Source organism: Staurois parvus, unplaced genomic scaffold (genome assembly GCF_062004578.1).
Source record: "Staurois parvus isolate SC_StPar_1 unplaced genomic scaffold, SC_StPar_1.0 ptg000697l, whole genome shotgun sequence".
Lineage (NCBI taxonomy): Eukaryota > Metazoa > Chordata > Amphibia > Anura > Ranidae > Staurois > Staurois parvus.
In genome coordinates, this window is record NW_028318493.1 from 5,240,446 (window position 1) to 5,262,609 (window position 22,164).

Consider the following 22,164-nt stretch of genomic DNA (forward strand, 5'->3'; position numbering starts at 1 on the left):
GTTCTCAATCTGTGTTCAATTGGGGAAACTTCCCTTCACTTCATGTCCTATAGCCAAACAGGAGGTGAGATTCCCTGCAAATTAAGGGAATCCCTTGGGGCTCTCCAGGTCACCAGAACTAGTGTCCCCATTGGAACATGTACTCTATTACTTTTCTGGGGACAACCAAAAATTTGGGATTTTATTTCACTTTCAATGATAATGGTGAAGAGGACAAAAAGAGAGGGTGAATTTCCCTAACGGGGGACACAGACAAAAATATATACTGACAGGGGTTCTAATCCCTCTCCACTCTATCCAAAACTAAATAAAAAGAAAAAATTTTTTTCCTTTAGTTATACCATAAGTAGTCACATTTAACTGCAGTTGGTCCATAATGCGGAAGACCTTTTGGCGACTCATTCAAGTAGTTTGCTTACCGCTAATGAGTAACAGGCTTCATTTACACTTGCAGTAAACCAAATGTGATTTCCAGTGTTGGGAGTATCTACTCCTGAATGCTTGTCAACTGCCCCAGTGTCGCTCTGAAAAGTGATCGATCGCAGATCGCTTTTAAGAGATCAAAGCTGGTGTAAAGGAGTTCTTCGAGCTAAGAAAGCTACTAGGATGAGTATCAAAAGTTCTATTGAAGGTACCTAACTACTACTATGTATACCATTGTCCTAGATAAATGAGAACCTTCACAAACTCTCACTAGATGTGTCTTTTTTTCCATTTGCTACCATTCTCTGTAAACTATAGAGCAGGATTTCTCAACCAGGGTTCCTCCAGAGGTTGCTAGGGTTTCCTTGCAAAATTAGCCATTTCTTCCTCTCAGATACGTTCCCACTAACACCATTGATCTTTTTAGCAATCTGTAAGGGGATAATTCTTCCCAATGACCACAACTGTAAGGATCATTCTTCCCACCAACCATCACACTAATGTATCATGAGTTGTAGATATAGTAATTCTTAGCAGGGGTTCCCTAAGGGTTCTATGCTGAAATGGTTGAGAAAAGCTGCTCTAGAGACTGGCGAGTCGGAAAACCCAAGTTCAGTCTTTTCTGAAATGCTGCAACTACTCTATCTGCCACCAACCGGCCAAGATCTCCTAGATCCTGCATCTTCACCAATGTGATTGTGGCTTACTAAACCTTGTGACCAGTCTGCATGTGTTATACATTCATTTGCAATAACCTGATTTGCTGTTTGGTTATTTGAATTAACGAGCTACCTAATGAGTGTTCAGCTGGTCAGACAAGCTGAAATTGCTTTGACCACTGCCATTTTGGCCTGGAACATCAATCTACGGTCAGCACAGATGAACATAAAAACAGAAGGTGTGCAACGCTTCTAAACAAAATGAAATTCATTCTTCACATGTTGATCTTTGTTCCCTGCTCAGCGGCAGCAGCAAATGCCAGGTCAGGGAATTAACCTCTACTAGAACCCTATTTGTTAAGTCAAGTAGGGTCATCCCAAATGCTAACTGTCAGAAAAAAACAAATGAGCTGGATTTGCACTATGTAATTTTTTTCTGTAATTACAGAGATCACATACTGAAGCAGTTACAGAATATAATGTAATGTGTACAGTCATCAACCTTCATACAGTCATCTTTGTGCCTGTGGTGGGAGCCAGTCTGATGTGTTAACCCCCTTCCCCCATACCTCCCGCCTACATACAAACTATTTTAAACAATAAATCATCGTTCTCTCATTTAATGCATTCTCTGAGGTGACAAATAACAGATCTTAATAAGGAGAAAGACAGCTTTCACTGCAAAATATCCTTCGCTCAAAGAGAACCTGTATGAACCCATTAACTTTATTTTGGTCTTCAACCCTATATTTTAGTGTACTGGAATGTCAGAATATTCATCTTTGTAAAGATGACATTGCTGTCAAGATTGTTCATCACCCGATGCTTATTTTGTGGTTGTACGAGTTTTTAGAAAATTAAAACCCTATACTCAAATGTTAAAGTATATGTAAACCCTGATAACAAACCTCTCTGGTTTCCTTCCACTTGGTCAATTGAAAGTGCAACTCCAGTTATTTTTTTTTAAGCATTAAAATAAGTAAATATATAAAGTTCCCTCTACCTTCACCAACCTCCAGCCCTGTCCCCATTTCCAACCTGGATCCAGCAGCAGGAGTCGTCTTCATTTCACTCTGGCAATTTCCTGTGAGCCTGGCTTGTCGTTGACACTCCCCCTGGGGGGGCGCATCATCAAGCACACTGGGCTGACAGTACTCCAACACTGAACAGCACCAACATGTCATTACAGGACTGGTACTCAGTCCCGGAGAAATGTCCACCACTCCCACTGGAGGAAGTAGAGCAAGCTGTGGTGACCTCACCAGACCTGCTAGAAGACTTCAGGAAAAGGGCATACATAGGGTTTTTTATAAAACAGAGATTGGGGTGTTGTTGGTGGGGGTAGCCTAACGTCTGGACTTCCACTTTAATATGCCAAGCATTTTATTTTATCTTTTTAAAATACCTCATATCATTAAAAAAATGTCTGCATTATATTCAGAGTTATCCTTATCTCGAATCCCTGCCACGGCACCTCCTGCCTGGAGTTTGCATGTTCTAACTGTGCCTGCGTGGGTTTCCTCCGGGTACTCCGGCTTCCTCGCACACTCCAAAGACATGCTGGTAGGTGAATTGGCTCCTGTCTAAGTTGTCCCTAGTATGTGTATGTATGAATGTGAGTTAGGGACCTTAGATTGTACGCCCCTTGAGGGTTAGGGACTGATGTGAATGTACAATATATATGTAAAGTGCTGTGTAAATTGATGGTGCTATAGAAGTACCTGAAATAATAATAACAATAATCTCTAGAGCCCTCCTAGTTCTTATCTTGGACTACAAAATGCCTAGTCTTTATCTTGTAAAGATCTGATAGTGGGAATTGTTGAGTACAGACACTATGTAATGCTGAAACCATTCAGTCCACAAAATGCTGTGTGTTGTAAACAGCCTGCTATATCTAATGGGTTTTGTAAGTATAAAGGATTTTCATTAAAGGAGAAGTTTGGCCAAAGCTCTTTGGCTATACTTCTCCTTTGGGTCACAGGAGTGCACTTAGTTCTGCACTTCTGTGACCCAGATTTAGCCGACGGATTTTTATTTTTATTTGTATTTTTATTTATTTATTTTTTATTTGCTTTTTTTTTATTTTTATTTAAATTAAGTTTTTTGTTAATTAATTTTCCTTATTCTTATAATTTTTTGATATTTTTTATGATTTAAGTTTATTTTTCCTGTCATTAAAGCTTAATTAGTCTTTTTGTAAAGTGGTAGGATAAAATCGGCAGGATTGCGTTTTCTGGAAATGAAAAGTTTTTATGTTAATAAGTTATTGCCCTTGAAATGTATGTACTAGTAACTAAGGTGCAATGTGAAGAGACCCCACGATAGTAGAAGGTGACAGCTGTAGAGAATTAATATTTGCATATGACCTATCAGGTGAAAGGGGAGGATCCTGTATTCAATATAAAATCGGCGGTGTGCTGTCTGTGAAAACGCCTTGTGGGAAGGGTGAAACGCGTCGACGCACTTCCGGTTCCGCCGGCCTACTTACTACGTCACTTCCAGTGAGTGGAACGCACGCCGGTGTGCTGCAATCCAGGGGCCCATCTTATGTATGGGAGATTCTGTAAGCTGTCATCTGCTGCTGACTGTGGGATCTCTGTAAACTACCCTGGAGTTTGTGACGATTGTGGACTCATTTTATGGAATTAAAATGCTGGCTTTTATCTTTACAAATGTGAGTGGCCTGGTACTTGATGATTGATTTAACCGGGTGTTACAGTATTACGTTATGTTATTTTGTTTTTTCCCCTACATTACATTGAGTATCTCTGGGAAGTGAAATCTGGTGCTCTTGGAAATTGGAGGAAAGCTTTCCTGTGGTGGAGTGGAGATCTGGAGGCATATTATAAGGATCTAGGATCCCATAAATACCTAAAAGGCGTTTTTGTCACCATAATCTGGTGAGTGCGATATTTAATTGTTTGAGCACTAATTTGTGGTGGAAGCACACTTCTTTGGAAAAAGGACTTTCTGAATATCCAAGGAGTCTTCTTTTATTTTTCACATATAAAAGTTTTTTTCACGAATTGGGACTTTATATGCTGAATAAAATATATAAAGATAAATAATGAATAAAAAATATATTAAACACTATATCAAATTATTTTGCACTGTTTGTGTTGATTATAAAATTTTTGATGTAGGTTTACACTTATGTACAGCAGCATTTAATTAGTTTTTGTTCTTATTTGTATTTTTGGCGCTGGTGATTTATGTTTATATATAAAGCCCACTGTCTGCTGACATCACAGAGCTAGTTCAAGCTCTGCAGGGATCCCAACAATAATGTCAGGATCCGCCCAGATGCCTGTCTGGCAGGTGGCTCAGCCTCTCAGCTACGCACTGAGAGCCTGAGCCAGCCACTCCCACCCCCCTCCACAGCCCAGCGCTCCAGTGATTGCTGCAGGGGCAAATCAGAGAGCACTGAAGACAGAAAACTGAGCGATCAGCTGTCATGTGATCGCTCAGTCCGTGGTCTTAGAATCCATGGGGGGCAGCTGCAGTGTCTGATTTATGCTGCAGCCATCTAAGTAAGTATGTATGTTTGTTTTTTTTTTCATATCATGCACTTCTCTTTTAAATTTGTTTATTAAAATGATCTGCAATATTCAATAAATTCTGTTAACTTTTTTTTTTTTTAACCTCTGGATTTCTACAAAAATGCAAGTTGGAGCAAGATTGTGGGCAAGTCCACCATCATTCCAATTTTGTTGCAGAGTGGAACTCTTGTCTGTGACACCCTCTCTATTTGTACTGGTGACCACTGTCACAATACAGAAAATGACAGGAAGTTTTATAGTCCTCTTTGGAACAGGAACCGAGAGGAAAACTTCTATTGGGGACCCCTGTTTTGATTACAGTTGTCTACAATGGGCTCTCTTCACTTTAAAGCGTTTCTGTGTTAAATCCTGTTTTACCTTCAGGAAAAGAATTACCAGGAATACTCCCTATTAGGAAAAAAAGATGATGGTTTAACCATTTCCAGCTCCAAAATAAAGAACAGGTTTGGCCTTAGATTTACCGTATTTTCCGGCGTATAAGACGACTGGGCGTATAAGACGACCCCCCTACTTTTCCTGTTAAAATGCAGTGTTTGGGCTATACTCGCCGTATAAGACTACCCCTCTTCCAATGCACACCAGTGGGAAGAATCGTGCCCCATCATTAATATCAGTGGGAGGAATAGTGCCCAATCATTGGTGTCAGTGGGAGGAATAGTGCCCCATCATTAGTATCAGTGGGAGGAATAGTGCCCAATCATTGGTGTCAGTGGGAGGAATAGCACCCCATCATTGGTGTCAGTGGGAGGAATAGCACCCCATCATTGGTGTCAGTGGGAGGAATAGTGCCCCATCATTGGTGTCAGTGGGAGGAATAGCACCCCATCATTGGTGTCAGTGGGAGGAATAGTGCCCCATCATTGGTGTCAGTGGGAATTTGAGTGTCCCATCATTGGTGTCAGTGGGAGGATTAGTGTCCCATCATTGGTGTCAGTGGGAGGAATAGCACCCCATCATTGGTGTCAGTGGGAGGAATAGCACCCCATCATTGGTGTCAGTGGGAGGAATAGTGCCCCATCATTGGTGTCAGTGTGAGGAATCGTGCCCCATCATTGGTGTCAGTGTGAGGAATCGTGCCCCATCATTGGTGTCAGTGGGGGGTGGAATAGTGCCCCATCATTGGTGTCAGTGGGGGGGGGGAATAGTGTCCCATCGTTGGTGTCAGTGGGGGGGGGGGGGAAGTGCCCCATCGTCGGTGTCAGTGGGAGGAATAATGCCCCATCATTGGTATCAGTGACACCAATGATGGGGCACTATTCCTCCCACTGACACTTGCTGACCCCTGTTCAGTATGGTGCTGCTGCAGCAAGCATATATGATTGCAGTAGCACCTGTGCACGGCACACTTACCTTCACTTGATTTTCGCGGGGCCGCTCCTGAGCTACAGTTCTGGCGGCCAATCACCGATGAGGAGGCGGAGCCGAGCAGCCGCACGAACATCCAGTGGCCGAACTGAAGGAAGGAGCAGCTGCGCTTCCTGGACCGGATCGTCGTGGGACCGGAGCCAGGTAAGAAACAGGAGCCCCTGCCCACCCCTGTACTTAGTTTTACTTCCGTTGGAAGGGGGGGGCGGCGGCGGCACCGCACCGCCCCCCTAAAAAGTGTCAGCATGCCGTATACCGGCGTATAAGACGACCCCCGACTTTTGAGAAGATTTTCAAGGGTCAAAAGTCGTCTTATACGCCTGAAGAGGATTTGGTCATGTGACCCATGAAGAGGGGAAAAAAAAATACCGATCTTACACCATCTTCAGGATCACATGACCAGATGCATGGATTTGGTTCTGTAAGCAGCACTGGAAGGAGCCTAGAGCATTTTCTATAGGAAATGGTATTTTATTCTTTCTATTTCCTGTGATTTATCTTGCTAGCAGTTTTACATTAACAACTGAACACAGAACCGCTTTAAAACAAACCTGACGCATGTATGGTAAGATTTCAGTAATCCAAAGCAGATGGCGACATGGAAAAAAAAAATCATGCTTGTTAGGAATATGTAAATACTTGAATGCCTATAGCCTGGCCACATGTTTATTTTAAAGCCACTGTGCTGAGATCTCGGGTGTGCAAGGGGGCTTAACTCTTACTTTTATCTACATCATGGTGGATGTAACGGGAAGAATGGGAGCACCCCAAGATGGGTGGGAAAAGAGGCAAAAGCTATGGAAGCCCACCAAAGTCATTTTTGAGTGGAATGATCTTTGATTTTTGGAGTGGGTTGCTATGTGCAGATGACATGATGCAAAGGATAAAATAAGTTTTGGAAGTAAAGAGAAAGCTGTGTTACAGTTTATTTATTTCAGGTACTTATATAGTGCCGTCAATGTACCCAGCGCTTTACATATATATTGTACAGTCACATCAGTCCCTAACCCTCAAGGGGCGTACAATCTAAGGTTTCAGAAAAAATGAGGAGGGGTTGTAACAGCGCAAACACTGCAGGAAGTCCTGGGAAATAATAGTATGGGGTGATAGTGGTGGTTGTGGCTGTTGTATGAAGAGCGCAGGAATCCGTGTGGCACTTAGGGCAAAAGCTTCCAAATAAGCTGTAGCAGGCTGCTGCTTGAAAAAGGAGCGCACTTCCGCCTTCCACGGCTAGCGCATGCTCCGAAACGCGTCGCAATGCACCTTGGGATCTGACGTCATCACGGCCACGCCGCTGCTGCGCTCCAGCGTGCATTCCATCTGGCTCTGAGGGAGAACGTGCACGCCGGCCGGCCTCACCGCTGTTCCCCTCCAGCCACCACGCTGTTCCAGCGAAAGCTGACCTCCCCACACCAGAGAGATGACGGCTCTTCACCCTGGTGACCACCCCACTATTAACTATTGTTACCTACGGTTTTTATGCTCATTATTACTTTACACATGTGAGTGTTTCTACAGATAGACTTTAATAAAGAGGCTTATTGCACTCAGAGGCGCTTCTCTCCTCCTCTTGCGTACAATCTAAGGTTCCTAACTTACATTCATACATACACATACTAGGGCCAATTTAGACAGGAGCCAATTAATCTACCAGCATGTCTTTGGAGTGTGGGAGGAAACTGGAGTACCCAAAGGAAACCCACACAGGCACAGGGAGAACATGCAAACTCCAGGCAGGTGGCACTGTGGTTGGGATTCGAACCAATGACACTAGTACTGCCAGGTGGAAGTGCTAGCCACTTGTAATGTTTGTAAAAACAGTTACTGTTTGTAAAAACCTTCTACCCAGGAGATAGAGAAAATGGAACATGCTCTTAGGGTCAACTGTACATGCAAACATACGATAAGAAAGACATATTGGAAGGGACTAGGAATGCAAAACTTATTTGTGCAATTAAGTTAAAAGAAACTTTCAAACAGACTCAATGAATTCGGTCAGCTGGTAACGTACAACATTGATTCCCTTGATGGGTACCCAAAAGTGACCTAAACCATAGAAATATAAAAAGAAGGAAGCGACATCCGCACAAAACCCACAAGCGCCCCTTACTTTGTAATTAGTGCATGTTTTTGCATACATTGCTAAATCATGATTGTATTACTAACATTGGTATACTTATTGCTCTACTTTTCATTTAATCTTCTTTTATTTGATGTTTGATGGGTACGGTTTTGGAATTCATTGCCACATCGATCTAGCTTATAAATCTACATGACATACTCTGTGTCTTTCCTTTTCTCTTTAATAAAAATGATTCAAAGAAAGAAAGAAATGCCAAATCAAATAAAGAGAGTCCACAATGCTTTTGTTCATGATCCAATCACATAAAACAGCCAACATGTTTCGGGGGCCAGAAACACTCCATTCATGAAAGGAGGGGGTGTTTTTTATCCCCAGATGCACTGGCTGTTTTAGGTGATCAAATTGTAAACAATTAAAGGCTTCTTGGACTTTCTCACTTTTTGTCGTTGATGCTCTTTTTTTTATATTACTTTGATTAAAAACAAGCATCGTTCACACAGGCGTATGGGTGTGGAGGACCACGTTTACCCGCACGGGGATGCACAGGAGTTCCATACATCCCCATGCAGGAGGTCCCATTCACGTCAATTCGCTACATGAATACAGAGGCTTTTCTCAATCTGTCATCCGCCATGCAGGTGCAGGGCCAGAATGTGCATTTGGGTCCATGCACCTATGCAAATGTCAGATTGGGAACAGCGCCTGTGACTTTGCAGTTGCTGCATCCCAGTTGGCATCAATGGGATGCACAGAATACCTGCATGCAGTTAAACATGGCCCTCTATAGCATACATTTTATTATGTTTAGTGTAAACAAGGCCTAGAGGTTAGTCATAGGTAAAGTTTTACCCTCTAGGGCAGGGGTCTCCAAACTGAGGCCTGAGGCCAGATGTGGCCCTTTTCTACCCTTTCCGGCCCTTGGGGCACTATTCCTCCCACTGAGACCAACAATGGGGCAGTACTTCTTCCCATGAAACCAATGATGGTGTACTATTCTTCCCACTAACACCAATTGTGGGGCACTACTCCTGACCAACAACCCTGGGGCCATGTTTGTTCTCACTGATGCTGGGGCCAGGGCATTTTCTATCCTCACTGGCCCAAATCCAGCCCTGGTCTGAAGGACAGTATACTAGCACTTTGTTTGAAAAGTTTGGAGACCCTTGCTCTAGAGGAGGGAAAACAAAAATGTATAGAGTATAAAGTCAGTTATATTGAGATATATAGATTAAATATTATGTGTGTATATATATATATATATATATATATATATTTTGTTTTTTAACAAACATATAAGTAGTAGATCATTTAACAGCAGTACCTTTGTAAACCACATGACCTCACTATTACATTCTTTTATATAAATATATAAATCTGTAAGAATTATTTTATCCTTTGAATGATATGTTATAGCTTATGCCAGGATGGGATTTTTCTTGGGTGCATATGCAAAATACAAGTAAAGCTGAACTCCGGACAAACGGTTAAATACACAGTTGAAATTCATATATGTTTTAAATGCTATAGGATGTCAAACTCTGCTCAGTCTTGTGAACCAGGTGCTCTGCCAGAAAACACTTCTAAGTTGGTGACCCACTTTTCATTATAGCAGTTAAGCAACAATGCCCGGTAAAGCTATTTTTACTCTGTTTTAACAGCGTTTGCGGTGCTTTTTTTTTTTTTACAGGACATGTGACTCAAAAACCGCACTAAAAACATAAAGCGGGTACATTAGTTTCAATGGGGAGGTGAGTTTTTTTTTTGCTGCACCATACCTGCACCAAAAAAGCAGCAATCAGGATTTTAAAAAACTGCACCGGACCCGCAACAGATTACTGTGAAGAGTTCCATAGGAATAAATGGTCACACGTTTTTCTTCCACTTTTATTAATGCAAAAGCGGAAGAAAAACAGTTCAGTGTGAAAGCAGCCTTACTGATCCACCACCAGCCTGCTAACTGGACAAAGGAGCAGCACGCTGCTCTTATCTCCTGTCTGCAAGTTTCCAGTGTTAGGTTGATAGCACTGAGCAAAGCAGTAGAAGAACCTGACTGTCCAACACTGCTTCTCCCTTAGGTATTCTTATCCACACTGAAGAGTAAAGGAAGCTAATATAATGTAGGATCCTACTACAAGTACTAGCTTCATTTAAAGACTAGGTTCACTTTTGAAAAAATAAAAATAAAAATAAAAAATTTACACAAAAATATGAATTAAAGTTGTTGTAAACCTCAGACATGAAATATATACAAAGCATAGCCCTCTCTAGCGTGTCATTGTCTCAGTTATTTAAGTGTCATTTCTGTCTCCTCCTTTGTTCCTCTACTATCAGCATGAATCACTTCTGGCAAGTTTTCCTGACACCAAGAGCAAAAAGGTGACAGATGAGGGACCTCCAGCACACAGCCTGTGATTGACAGCCTCAGCTCTGTTCGTGTGTGTGTGTGTGTGTGTGTTGCATCTTCCTTTCAATCAGCTCACTGAGCTGTGCAGTTTGTGATTTCAGCTCTCCCACCCGTTTTCTGAAATCTCACACAAGCTATACAAATTCTGCACTTTGAATGGATGTAAAAAGGAGAAGACTGCAAATAAACAGGTGCAACCTATGTAGGATGATTTGTTTCATCTCTGTGTATCACCTGAGGCCAGTCATTTCACTGCGTATATGCAAGGGGTTACATCCACTTTAATTATTATTATTTTAAATATTTGCTTTTTTTTAGGAGCCTGCAAACCATTGCGTGTGTGATCAGTGGATCACGGGTGCAATGTCAGGCTCCTGCAAACACTTCCAGCAGCTCAAGCCCACACCTCCTTATGGCCTGTCAGTTGGAGTGCGGGAGGAAGTTTCAATGGACTACTGCTGGAAGATGGGAGGGGAGGTATTTGCGCCATGCTATATGTTACACCCTAAAAACAGGTAACATGGTGCAAAAGGTGAACCTAGCCTTTATATATATATATATATATATATATATATATATATATATATACATACAGTTGGGATCGAAAGTTTGGGCACCCCAGCTAAAAATTTGTATTAATGTGCATAAAGAAGCCAAGGAAAGATGGAAAAATCTCCAAAAGGCATCAAATTACAGATTAGACATTCTTATAATATGTCAACAAAAGTTAGGTTTTATTTCCATCATTTACACTTTCAAAATAACAGAAAACAAAAAAATGGCGTCTGCAAAAGTTTGGGCACCCTGCAGAGTTAATATCTTGTACTGCCCCCTTTGGCAAGTATCACAGCTTGTAAACGCTTTTTGTAGCCAGCCAAGAGTCTTTCAATTCTTGTTTGAGGTATCTTTGCCCATTCTTCCTTCCAAAAGTCTTCCAGTTCTTTGAGATTTCTGGGCTGTCTGTCACGCACTGCTCTTTTAAGCTCTATCCATAGATTTTCAATTATGTTGAGGTCAGGAGATTATGAAGGCCATGGCAAAACTTTCAGTTTACGCCTCTTGATGTAATCCCCCCTGGATTTTGAGGTGTGTTTAGGATCATTATCCATTTGTAGAAGCCATCCTCTCTTTAACTTCAGCTTTTTCACAGATGGCATCAAGTTACCATCCAAAATTTGCTGAAATTTTATTGAATCCATTTTTCCTTCTACTCGTGAGATGTTCCCTGTGCCACTGGCTGCAACACAACCCCATAGCATGATTGATCCAATCCCATGCTTAACAGGTGGACAGAGGTTCTTTTCATTAAATTCTGTGCCCCTTCTTCTCCAAACGTATCTTTGCTCATTCCGGCCAAAAAGTTCAATTTTAACCTCATCGGTCCACAGAACTTGTTTCCAAAATGCATCAGGCTTGTCTATATGTTCATTTGCAAAGTTCAAACGATGATTTTTGTGGTGAGGACGTAGAAGAGGTTTTCTTCTGATGACTCTTCCATGAAGACCATATTTGTACAAGTATCTCTTTATAGTGGAATAGTGTACCACAACTCCAGTGTCTGCCAGATCTTTCTGGAGGGATCGTGCAGTCAAACGTGGGTTTTGAATTGTTTTTCTCACAATCCTGCGAGCTGTTCTGTCTGATATTTTTCTTGGTCTTCCAGATCTTGCTTTAACTTCCACTGTTCCTGATGACTGCCATTTCTTAATTACATTCCGAACAGAGGATATTGACATCTGAAAATGCTTTGCTATCTTCTTATAGCCTTCTTCAGCTTTGTGAGCGTCAACTATTTTCAGTTTCAGTTTTCTAGACAATTGCTTAGAAGAACCCATGGTGCTGATTGTTGGGGCAAGGTCAGATGAGTCTGGGCATTTAAAACCTTTGAGATTGACATCACCTGGTCTTCCCAGACGATGATTGAGAACAATCCATGACACTGGCAGGTCTCAGCTTGGCAAAGGGGGCAGTGCATGCTATAAATTCTGCAGGGTGCCCAAACTTTTGCAGACACCATTTTTTTGTTTTCTGTTATTTTGAAAGTGTAAATGATGGAAATAAAATCTAACTTTTGTTGACATATTATAAGAATGTCTAATCTGTAATTTGATGCCTTTTGGAGATTTTTCCATCTTTCCTTGGCTTCTTTATGCACATTAATACAATTTGTTAGCTGGGGTGCCCAAACTTTCGATCCCCACTGTGTATATATATATATATATATATATATATATATATATATACACACACACACACACACACACACACACTATTTTCTGGCGTATAAGACTACTTTTTATACTTAAAAATATACCCCAAAAATTGGGGGTCGTCTTATAAGCGGGGTATAAAATGTGAACCTTGAGTTTGTTTGGGTCAAGCTGGCTGGATGTGTGGTAATACTGTACATACAGTATACCACGCTGAGCCAAGCTGGCTCAAAACAAATGTCCCTATGAGAGATTAATCTGTCAGCCCGCTGGATGTGCGGTATATACAGTATTCTTCGCTGAGCCAAGCGGTTTCAAAACATACCGGTACGTCCCTACTGTAATCAGCCCGCTGGATGCGTGTATGTACGGTAGCTGCGGCTACATACAGTATACACTGGGCCAATCATGGTGAGTGATGTATTCTACTAATGAATACAAAGCCTGCTCGGATTGGCTGAGTCAGAGAGGTGGGCTGATGATGTCACAACCTCAGCCAATCCGAGCAGGCTTTGTATTCGTTAACAGAATACATCGCTCGCCATGATTGGCCCAGTGTATACTGTATGTAGCCACAGCTACCGTACATACACGCATCCAGCGGGCTGATTACAGTAGGGACGTACCGATATGTTTTGAAACCGCTTGGCTCAGCGCAGTATACTGTATATACCGCACATCCAGCGGGCTGACAGATTAATCTGTCATAGGGACATTTGTTTTGATCCAGCTTGGCTCAGCGCGGTATTTTGTATGTACATTACTGCACATCCAGCGGGCTGTATTTATACTGTATACTGTATGTAGCCGAAGCTACCGTATTACCGCACATCCAGCGGGCTGTATATATACTGTATGTAGCCGAAGCTACCGTATTACCGCACGTCCAGCGGGCTGTATATATATTGTATACTGTATGTAGCTGAAGCTACCGTATTACTGCACATCCAGCGGGCTGTATATATACTGTATGTAGCCGAAGCTACCGTATTACCGCACGTCCAGCGGGCTGTATATATATTGTATACTGTATGTAGCCGAAGCTACCGTATTACCGCACATCCAGAGGGCTGTATATATACTGTATGTAGCCGAAGCTACCGTATTACCGCACATCCAGCAGGCTGTATATATACTGTATGTAGCCGAAGCTACCGTATTACCGCACATCCAGAGGGCTGTATATATACTGTATGTAGCTGAAGCTACCGTATTACTGCACATCCAGCGGGCTGTATATATACTGTATACTGTATGTAGCCGAAGCTACCGTATTACTGCAAATCCAGCGGGCTGTATATATACTGTATACTGTATGTAGCCGAAGCTACCGTATTACCGCACATCCAGTGGTAACCATCTGATTTGGAATTCGATCCATATGATGACTGTCTTACAAATGTATCACAAGATGTCATTCATGAACTTATGATGTCAGAGGATGAACATGAGGATTTTGAAGGATTTTAAGTACCGGTAAGTCATAACCATTTCAATTAAAAAATCTGTTTTTAAATGGTGTTTCCTCGGAAGGGGGGCAGTCTTATACGGCGAGTATAGCCCAAAACCTATGTTTTAACTGGAAAATTAGGGGGTCGTCTTATACACTCAGTCGCCTTATACGCCGGAAAATACGGTATATACGATTATCGTTTATTGAATACATAAATCTATGCTGAGAGAAATATGGAGCTGCCATTGCTTATCAGCTAAATGGTAATAATTCCTTGGTTGAGTCTGCCTTCAACACTTTGACCTGAGAAAGCATACATATCATGATATCCGAAGAGCAGTCAGAACAAGGGAGTTAGTGAACTGGTATTTTTTTTTAGAAACCATCAGCCTCTATTCTTTCTCAATACAGATCTCCGTGTTTTTTTTTTTCTGCCTGCAATTCAACTTTTAGTAGCAAAGGTAAAAGAAAAAAAAAAAAAAAAAAAGGGCGCTGGCACATTGCTTACCAGTCTCCACCGCTATCTGGTATCCGGCCTCTAGCCTCCGCGACGACCTCTCCAACCTCTCTGTGTTATCCAGAAGATGTGCCCTCTGCATAAAGACAGGAAATAAAACCGTGTTATGGGGATCAGAAGAGATGTTAGCAGCTGCTTGACAAAAAAGCAACTTTCCTAATTAATCAATTTGAACATGATCATGTAAAGCTCGAGAAGAGGGAGATGGCTTTTAAGTGTTGAGCAGCAGCAAGTCCCCCCACTGCTGAAGGTGAGAGAGCATGCGATGAATACAGAAGGTGGTCGGAGGCCTCGGCTTTACAGGTGTTACACCCTCTGGCTTTCTGTTCAGATGAAGAAGCCTTTAAAGGAAAAAGCTGAAAAGCAGAAAATCGTATCACAGGGAACCTGTTGACATAGAAATAAGGGTACAGTCTTCGCAGACTTGTTTTTAAAGGTTCAAGATCAGTCCCGACACTTCACTAGTTGTATGCTTGTTTTAGGTCAGTGATTCACCTTCCAGTGAAAAGGGCCTTAGCCAACGGTCTTTGGGCTTGTTTCAATGCCATTCATTTGAAATCTGTTTGAGTGGCTTGTAAGATGATTCAGAATGCATTGACAGGTACCTTTGACCTGCTTCAAGTGTGTTTGTATTCCTATTGACTTGTGAGCCTGATGTGAGAGTGATAACACTGGACTAATAGAAGTGAAATTTGGTTCTGATGGATCTACCGTATAGTAATTTTTCCTTCAAAGCAGCAGATCCATGGTTGAAATAGAGGATAAGTGGACCCTCTTCTGGTCCTAGGCCCCTAACTCTCAGATAGCGGGAAAGAAAGTGCTTCCAAATGGTGATTTTTTTTTTAGCTGTTTACGTAGGAGCACCTGGTACCAAAGTTCGTCTCATTTGAAGGACTAACGTCTCCTATCAGCACTAAACGTAAAGCGGAATTATACTCACCTCTGCTCCAGTGATGCGGCGTCCCGCTGCTCTCGGCTCAGCTACTAATATCTTCGGGCAGCCAGCTTCTGGGTCTCGATCGCCGGCCATTGTCACTGTCTGGGGCGAGGATGATGTCACTCCTGCGTATGCGTGGGAGTTCAATCAGATTCAACATTGCTGCATTTGTACAGTGAGCTGTGTATGCATGGCTCACTGTACAGGGGCAGACAGGCAGGTATGTAATTTTGACTAATGTAACTTCCTCCTCATTGGCCTACCCCATCGCAGACTATCCCCTCTTCAGTCTATCATGAATGCTGCTGCCAGACTCATCCACCTTACTAACTGTTCTGTATCTGCCACCCCTCTCTGCCAATCCCTCCACTAGCCTCCACTCAGTGTCCTCCACCCCTCTCTGCCAATCCCTCCACTGGCCTCCACTCAGTGTCCTCCACCCCTCTCTGCCAATCCCTCCACTGGCCTCCACTCAGTGTCCTCCACCCCTCTCTGCCAATCCCTCCACTGGCCTCCACTCAGTGTCCTCCACCCCTCTCTGCCAATCCCTCCACTGGCCTCCAAACAGTGTCCTCCACCCCTCTCTGCCAATCCCTCCACTGGCCTCCACTCAGTGTCCTCCAACCCTCTCTGCCAATCCCTCCACTGGCTTCCCATTGCCCAATGGATAAAATTCAAAACATTAACAATAACATATAAAGCCATTTATAACTCTGCCCCAAATTACATCACTGATCTTGTCTCCAAATATCACCCAAACCGTCCTCTCCGCTCCTCGCAAGACCTCCTACTCTCTAGCTCCTTTGTCTCCTCCTCCCATGCTCATCTCTGGGACTTCTCCAGAGTTTCCCCCATCCTCTGGAACTCTCTATCACAATTTATCAGACTATCGCCTACTCTGCTCACTTTTAGGCGGTCTCTGAAAACCTAACCTAGATGAGAACTTCACGTCTCACACCCGGAACAAAAGCAAGTTAGGCCGAGCTTCACTCAACTTTTTACAGGGAGCTTTGCATTTTATGAATGCCTACAAAGCTTCCTCTAATTGGCTGAGAAGGAAAGGCAGGCAGATAACGCCACAATCTCCAACTCACAGGGTGAGATTGTTATCAGAAGGGGGTGGGGTTTAATCACAGCCCTATCCAGCGGCTGTCTGGTCAGGTGGGTTCTAGTCCTCCCCCTGTAACGTTATTTTTTTATCATCAGTGTCCACATTCCCACCACACCCACGTTCCCTTAGTGTTGAACCTTTTCCCCAGTTTCTGCGTTAGTTTGTTACAACCCCCTGCGCTACTTTCTCTGACTTCTCCCACCCCTACACACTTTGTTCTCCGGCAGTAACCCCACTGTCCATTCCAACTTCCCTGGCATACATCTTCAGCATCGCCACCGCCATTCCACTCTGTTTTCTCTGACTCCCTCTCTTCCACTCATCCATACGATGTTTCTACCATCTCATCCTCTATCCTCTGCACTCCTCTCTTCCATGTGTTGCCTGCTTTCATACCACCTGCACTCCTTTCCTGCATGTACAGTCCACTGTCATACCTTCTACACGCCTCTTATATGCACTGCCTGCTGTCATACCTCCTGTACGCCTCTCCTGCATGTACTGCCCACTGTCATACTTTCTGTACTCCTCTTCTGCATATACTGCCCACTGCCATACATTCTGCACTCCCCTTCTGCATATACTGCCTACTGTCTTACCTTATATACTCCTCTCCTGCATATACTGCCCGCTGTCATACCTCCTGTATTCACTCCTCTTCTGCATATACTGCCCGCTGTCATACCTCCTGTATTCACTCCTCTTCTGCATATACTGCCCGCTGTCATACCTCCTGTATTCACTCCTCTTCTGCATATACTGCCCGCTGTCATACCTCCTGTATTCACTCCTCTTCTGCATATACTGCCCGCTGTCAAACCTCCTGTACTCACTCCTCGTCTGCATATACTGGCCGCTGTCATACCTTCTGTACGCACTCCTCTTCTGCATATACTGCCTACTGTCTTACCTTACATACTTCTCTCCTGCATATACTGCCCGCTGTCATACCTTCTACACGCCTCTCTTATATGTGCTGCCTGCTGTCATAACTCCTATACTCCTCTCCTACATGTACTGCCCACTGTCATACCTTCTGTACTCACTCCTCTTCTACAAATACTGCCTACTGTCTTACCTTATGTACTCGTCTTCTGCATATACTGCCCGCTGTCATACCCTCTGCACTCCTTTACTGCATGTACAGTCCACTGTCATACCTTCTACACACGTCTCTTGTACAGTATGTACTGCCTGCTGTCATAACCCCTATACACCTCTCCTGCATGTACTGCACACTGTTATACCCTCTGCACTCCTCACCTGCACATACTGCCTGCTGTCATACCCTCTGCACTCCTCTCCTGCACATACTGCCTGCTGTCATACCCTCTGCACTCCTCTCCTGCACATACTGCCTGCTGTCATACCCTCTGCACTCCTCTCCTGCACATACTTCCTGCTGTCATACCCTCTGCACTCCTCTCCTGCACATACTGCCTGCTGTCATACCCTCTGCACTCCTCTCCTGCACATACTGCCTGCTGTCATACCCTCTGCACTCCTCTCCTGCACATACTGCCTGCTGTCATACCCTCTGCACTCCTCTCCTGCACATACTGCCTGCTGTCATACCCTCTGCACTCCTCTCCTGCACATACTGCCTGCTGTCATACCCACTGCAATCCTCTCCTGCACATACTGCCTGCTGTCATACCCTCTGCACTCCTCTCCTGCACATACTGCCTGCTGTCATACCCCCTGCACTCCTCTCCTGCACATACTGCCTGCTGTCATACCCACTGCAATCCTCTCCTGCACATACTGCCTGCTGTCATACCCTTTGCACTCCTCTCCTGCACATACTGCCTGCTGTCATACCCTCTGCACTCCTCTCCTGCACATACTGCCTGCTGTCATACCCTCTGCACTCCTCTCCTGCACATACTGCCTGCTGTCATACCCACTGCAATCCTCTCCTGCACATACTGCCTGCTGTCATACCCTCTGCACTCCTTTCCTGCATGTACTGCCCACTGTTATACCCTCTGCACTCCTCTCCTGCACATACTGCCTGCTGTCATACCCTTTGCACTCCTCTCCTGCATATACTGCCTGTTGTCATAATATCCACACTTTTCCTTGCACCTACTCTGTCATACCCTCTGCACTCATTTCCTATACGTACTACCTGCTGTCATAACTTCTGTACTCTTCTGTACTTCTGTACTCTTCTCTCACACACAATGCCCATGGTCATATCCTTCCCTTACACCACTGCTTCACAAACTTTCCTCTGTCATACCTACCATTACTTTCTCTCCTGCACATGCTGCCCAACATCATACACTATTCTCCTGCCATCATGCCGTCTGGCACTCCCCTTCCACACAGACTGCCCAATGTCATACCCTTTGTACTCCTCTCTCACACACATGCCCTATTGTCATACCCTTCCCACACTCCTCTCCTGCACATATTATCTGCTGTCAGATCCCTGCACACCCCTCTCCTTCACACAAAGCTTGATGTCATACCCTCCGATGTAGAAGAACCTGACTGTCCGATACTGCTGCCCTTCCCTATAGTTATTGTAAACCACCCTGAGGAGTAAATTAGAGGAAGCCAATACAATGTGGGGTTCATTATGTCATGCCCTCTGCAATCATTTTCTGCTGTTATCCTCTCCAGCACCCCTATCCCACAGAAACAGCCCATTGTCATACCCTTCCTGCCCCAATGTCATACCTTTTGGCACTCCTCTCCTGCACATACTGCCCAACCTCATAACCTTCGTGCTTTTCTACTGCACACAATATCTGCCACCATACCCTCCACACTCCTCTTCTTCTTTATCATTCTATAACTAAACCTTTTTCCTAGATCTTATTGATGATCCTATTGATGAATCTGCATATAAACCCTTTCTTTAGTATTCTTTGTATTGTCTCTGACCTTACCAGTCACATCAAGACAAATGTAATCTTATCAATGTATATTATTCTTTTAAATGTATGTCTATATGTTGCATGTAGCAGCTATTGTCCATGTTTGGAACATTGTGCTACTATCAATGATTAATCGTTACTAAATGCTGCTCTCCTTTTGTTTCCTATATGTGGGAATTGCTTGTTATTTATCACCAGTGAGTCATGAGCGATGATTTTGCTATATCAGGCGGTCAACTTTAAAGGCCTGTGTTGACTGGCATTAAATGTGTGCCAATGGGCAAAGGCCCAGTCTGTTGTCAGTCTGGGACTCTTCTGAGATTAGTCAGAATTCATTGACAGGTGCAATTAACTTGCATTTGACCTCCTTCCAAGCTGCATCAACCTGCTTCAAGCTGCTTTTGGATTCCCATAGACTAAGAAAGAGAAGTTCTGACATAAAATACCTCCGACACAGGACCTAAAAGAGCAATCAAGTTCAAACACAATCTATACGATCCAATTTTAGTGCTTAATAAATGCTGCACAGTTAAACTGGCAATCTATTCCAACTCTCAGAGACCCTACTGATGAGATCTCTGCACATCTGCTGTGCCCATTATTAGTGGTTCCTACCATCCTTGTACTGAGTTCAAAGGTCTGCACATTTGCTGTGCCCATTATGAGGGGTTCCAACCATGCCTGTGCTGAGTTCTTGAGTCTGTACACCTGCTGTGCCCATTATGAGGGGTTCCCACCATCCCTGTGCTGAGTTCTTGAGCCTGTACAACTTCTGTGCCCATTATGAGGGGTTACCACCATCCCTGCACTGAGTCACCAGATCTGTACACCTGCTACACCCATTATGATGGGTTCCCACCATCCCTGTGCTGAGTTCTTGAGCCTGTACACCTTCTGTGCCCATTATGAGAGGTTCCCACCATCCCTGCACTGAGTGCTCAGGTCTATACACCTGCTACACCCATTATGATGGGTTCACACCATCCCTGCGCTGGGTTCTTGGGTCTTTAAACCTGCTGTGCCCATTATGAGGGGTTCCCACCATCCTTGAACTGAGTTCCTGGATCTGTACACCTGATGTGACCATTATGATTGGTTCCCACCATCCCTGCACTGAGTTCCTAGGTTTGTACACCTGCTACGCCCATTATATGGGGTTCCCGCCATCCCTGCATTGAGTTCATGGGTCTGTACACCTGCTACACCCATTATTAGGGGTTTCAAAGTCTGTTCACCTGCTTTGCCCATTATGAGAGGTTCAAGCTATCCCTGCACTGAGCTCACGGGTCTGTATATCTGCTGTGTCCATTATGAGTGGTTCCCACCATCCCTGTGCTGAATTCCTGGATCTGAACACCTGTTCTGCTCATTATGAAGGCTTCCTACCATCTCTGTGCAGAGATCACAGGTCTATACACTTGCTCTGCTCATTATGAGAGGTTCCACCATCCCTGTGCTGAATTCCTGGCTCTGAACCTGTGCTTTGCCTATTTTGAGGGTTCTCACTATCCCCTGTGAGTTCCTGGTTCTACACATTTGCTGTGGCTATTATAAGGGATTCCCACCACACCTGCACTGGGTTTCTGGGTCTTCACACCATTAATAAAGACTAGCTCCAACCTCCTCTTATTATTATTATACAGGATTTATATGGGCAGCACAGTGACTAAATGGTTAGCACTTCGCCCTGGCAGTACTAGGGTCGCTGGTCCAAATCCCAACCATGGCACCACCTGCCTGGAGTTTGTATGTTCTCCCTGTGCCTGCGTGGGTACTCCGGTTTCCTCCCACACTCCAAAGACATGCTGGTAGGTTAATCGGATTCTGTCTAAATTGGCCCTAGTATGTGAATGTATGAATGTAAGTTAGGGACCTTAGATTGTACGCCCCTTGAGGGATAGGGACTGATGTGAATGTACAATATATATGTAAAGCGCTGCGTAAATTGATGGAGCTATATAAGTACCTAAAATAAATGAATATAGAGCGCCAACAGTTTGCGCATCGCTTTACAAAATGAAGGCAGACATTACAGTTACAACAATTTGGTACAAGAGGAAACAGAGGGCCCGGCTCGTTAGGAATTTTAAGCATTTTACATTATGGAGAATGTCACAGGAGGAGCTGGAACACACAGAGGTGGATGGGTACACCAAACACTCCCAGGTCAGGAATTATGGCAGAGAGATCCCAATGCGGAAGCATCCAAGACCTAGAACTCACCCAGGGCAGACTCTTTACTGAGAAAACGCTTGAAAACCTCCATTGTGTATAAAAAACTTTTTCTATTCATGGAGAAACGATCATCTTTGACACTGTACTGAGCTGCTCCTTGCATTCTCTTGGTGTTAAAATTCAGATTAAAAGCGACTGCCATTTTATTCAGATTAAAAGCGACTGCCATTTTATTCAGATTAAAAGCGACTGCCATTTTATTCAGATTAAAAGCGACTGCCATTTTATTCAGATTAAAAGCGACTGCCATTTTATTCTGTTTAAAAGCGACAACTGGCAACATGGAAAGCAAATCACCTTTGCTTTGGAAATTTCT

At 43.7% G+C, this 22,164-nt stretch overlaps 1 protein-coding gene across 4 annotated transcripts in view; it reads right to left on the reverse strand.

Annotated features, from left to right (window-relative positions):
- VTI1A (vesicle transport through interaction with t-SNAREs 1A) overlaps positions 1-22,164 on the reverse strand; it is a 734,144-nt gene that overhangs the window by 489,513 nt on the left and 222,467 nt on the right. For all 4 annotated transcript variants that reach the window (XM_089653082.1, XM_089653081.1, XM_089653080.1 and 1 more), the window contains one exon: positions 14,669-14,753. In XM_089653082.1, coding sequence (XP_089509208.1) covers positions 14,669-14,753 — 85 coding nt within the window. The remainder of the gene's footprint in view (positions 1-14,668; positions 14,754-22,164) is intronic.